The sequence below is a fragment of the Anopheles coluzzii genome, chromosome X (assembly GCF_943734685.1).
Source record: "Anopheles coluzzii chromosome X, AcolN3, whole genome shotgun sequence".
Taxonomy (NCBI): Eukaryota; Metazoa; Arthropoda; class Insecta; order Diptera; family Culicidae; genus Anopheles; species Anopheles coluzzii.
Window position 1 is genome coordinate 23,153,755 of NC_064669.1, and position 3,231 is coordinate 23,156,985.

General features: G+C 52.7%; 1 protein-coding gene across 1 annotated transcript; it reads left to right on the plus strand.

Annotated features, from left to right (window-relative positions):
- The first annotated feature begins 2,047 nt into the window (after positions 1–2,047).
- Positions 2,048–2,992, plus strand: LOC125906439 (uncharacterized). The gene has a single exon (XM_049605244.1). It carries the CDS (start codon positions 2,048–2,050, stop codon positions 2,990–2,992), a length of 945 nt encoding a protein of 314 aa, XP_049461201.1.
- The last annotated feature ends 239 nt before the right edge of the window (positions 2,993–3,231 follow it).

Sequence of the window (3,231 nt, forward strand, 5' to 3'; positions counted from 1 at the left end):
TTTCTTTTTACTCAGTGTTTTGGCTGTTGAACACCGAGGACGAAACTGCAAGCTTCTTGTTTGTCCGGCTTCTACCGAAGTTCTGACATAAACTTCAACGCTTCAACACATCGTTGTTCACTCACACACCCATGTTTTCAAGCGTTCATATGAGGCAATGGGTTCAATCGAGCTGTTCGCAAGGAGTTTAAGCTAAAAATGTAGAACAGTTGTCACCTGGGTACAGTCTCGGCGGACTGCAATTAAATGCTTTCCCATCGCAGTCGCATGCAAAACTTTAAATAAATTTATTGCAGTCCAGTCTTTAGTGGATCTCATCAATATAAAATTTCGTGTGCGATTTCCTTCATACCGAAAGTCTTATTGTCGTGTTAAAACAATGTTAAAATTACATAACGGTTGCATTATGCAAATTGACCTATTCCTTGTCCTTCTCTCGCTGTTGATACAACTATCCAGTTATCTCTTTTTTTCTCTTTCTCTCTCTCTCACTCTCTTCCTCCCATACCGTGTAATCCCTACACCCAGGTTCATTTTTGAGGTTTCAAAAAAGCTAAAAATGAAGACAGAGGTACAAGTGGCTACATTACTGGTGTGGCGACCACGGTGTGGCCCTACCACTGTTCGGAGCTGACCTCCGGTTGTACACACCGCACACGGTTAATCCAGGAAACGTCAGCCTGACATACACCGCGCACGGATTAACCGAAGACGTCAACGTGACATAAGCCACGAGGCCGCGCAATACACTTCCGCCTCATCTTTTATAAAAACCCAGCGAACACTATACGCGATCTCTTTTCCCTTTATTCTCTTCTCAAAGACACATCCAATTTTTGTAAACCATTCGACACAGTATAAATAAATCTTGGCAATCTCAAAATCTAAAAATGGTCTACCGTTTATTCTGGTAGCCAAAACTGGTGACCCCGACGTGATTGCCAAGAAAAATTTCTTTTGTTATCGCGAGTGCGAGTATTTCGACGCGAGTGCGTGTGTTTTATTGCGAGTGTGTGCGTAGTGCGTGTATTTCGTGAGTGCGTGAGTGCGTCGCCCGACCGAACATTTTTACCGCCGCGAGTGAAAATTGTGCCAGTGAAGTGTCCACAGGATCCACGATCTGGCAGTCAGCGACCGACCGACCCCCCACGGAAGCAGATCGACGAGAGAGAGAGAAAGAAAGAGCACCCCAACGGTTACACCAGCAGTTCACGCCGACGATCCGGCTTGTGCAACCCGCACACTCCGCCGATGTTCCGGCTCGTGTAACCTGCGAACACCGCCGACGATCCGGCTTGTGCAACCTGCACACTCCGCCGATGTTCCGGCCCGTGTAACCACCGAAACACGCCGACGATCCGGCTCGTGCAACTAGCACGCTACGCCGATGTTCCGGCCCGTGTAACCACCGAAACACGCCGACGATCCGGCTCGTGCAACTAGCACGCTACGCCGATGTTCCGGCCCGTGTAACCATCGAAACATCGCCTTACGATCTACGAAGCAAACTGACGTTACGGCCCGTGTTGCTAGCAGCTTTCGCCGACGATCCGGCCCGCGCGACCCACAGCTTACGCCGACGATCCGGCTCGCGCGACCGACAGCTTACGCCGACGATCCGGCCCGTGTAGCTAGTAGCCCACGCCAACGCTTCAGCGTACGACCCCGCGCACCGCGCCAACGTTCCGGTCCACACAGCCAGCAGCCTTCGTCATCGATCCGGCACGTGTCCTCAGCTGTCTACGCCTGTGAGACCAGCGACCCGTACCAACGATCTGGCTTGAACCAATTACGCCGTCATTCCGGTAAGCCCAAATACGCCGTCAATCCGGCCCGTGCAAGTGACATCGTCATTCGCGACACACCATTTTCCGACACAGCGACGCCATTTTATTCGTGTCGGTACAGTACACCATTTTGTGTCAATAAGTTCAGCGCGACATTGTGTACGAGCAGACAGCGCCATTGTCTTCGGAACCCTACAGCGGCATTTCGGGTTTTCAAAGCACCGTGCAGCGAAACCACGATTTTACACGTGGCGTAAAAGATGATGCAACACAGCCCCGACCTGCAGCGCGCTTCCCTAGCATTACCGCTCGTCCCAGAGGCGGCTGAGATGAGACCGGCTGATGTTAACGACGCGGCTGCAGCAGCACCTACGATGGAGCCCACCACAGAGCGCCAAGTGGACACATGCCACGCCATACGACTGAATGTACCGGAGATGGACACCAACAACCTACCGTCGTTTTTCTGTGCTTTAGAACATTGGTTCGCAGCATCCGGTATCACCGCGAAAATGGACAACCGACGTTTCCATATAGCGATGGCTCAGATACCTCTTCGTTTGTTCTCGGAGCTACAACCGCTACTAGGAAACGTGCCTGCGACTGACCGATACGATTTCGTAAAAAAAACCATCCTCGCACATTACAGCGAATCTCAACGCAGGCGACTACATCGGTTATTGTACGCGACCGAGTTAGGAGACCGCAAACCGTCCCAGCTACTTGCGGAGATGCGTCGTGCCGCTGGCGATACGATTATCGAATCGCTCCTGGTGGACCTCTGGATTGGGAAGCTACCTCCACACGTGCAGTCGGCCGTTATCGCCGCACAAGGAGCAACAGCAGACAAGACCGCCGTTGCCGACGCTATAATGGATTGCATTTCACCTCTCGCCACGACCAGCGCTTGCAACACCATGGCCGAGGTACGCACGACGACCGATTTCGAAGCACAAATGACGCGGAAAGTGGACGACCTTAGCCGCCAGCTCAACGAGTTCATGCGACAGTGCCGCCAAAGCGACCGCTTCCGGACTCACCCTCGTTCACAGCCACCAACACCGTCACGTCGTGTCACTGATGCCACCGATGGACAGTGCTACTACCACCGCCGTTTTGGAAGAACAGCACGATCCTGCCGACAGCCTTGCTCGTATCCAGCCCCCGTGTCCCCGAGCTCGGGTCAACCGCCGTCATCAGCATGAGGATGCGCCGGGAACATCGGATCGCAAGTGAACACCATCTCACCTGTCAGCAACCGGATGGTGATCTTCGACCGCAAAACACAACACCGCTACCTAATCGACACTGGCGCTGATGTTTCCGTCATCCCGAAGTCAGCTAACTACATCCCCTCGAAGCCGTCTACGATGCGGCTATATGCAGCCAACGGTTCGCCGATAGTGGTATATGGTGAGTCCCTCCGTACAATTGATCTTAGTTT

Coding starts and splice junctions, on each gene's coding strand:
- LOC125906439 (XM_049605244.1), top strand. CDS start 2,048: ATGATGCAACACAGCCCCGACCTGCAGCGCGCTTCCCTAGCATTACCG.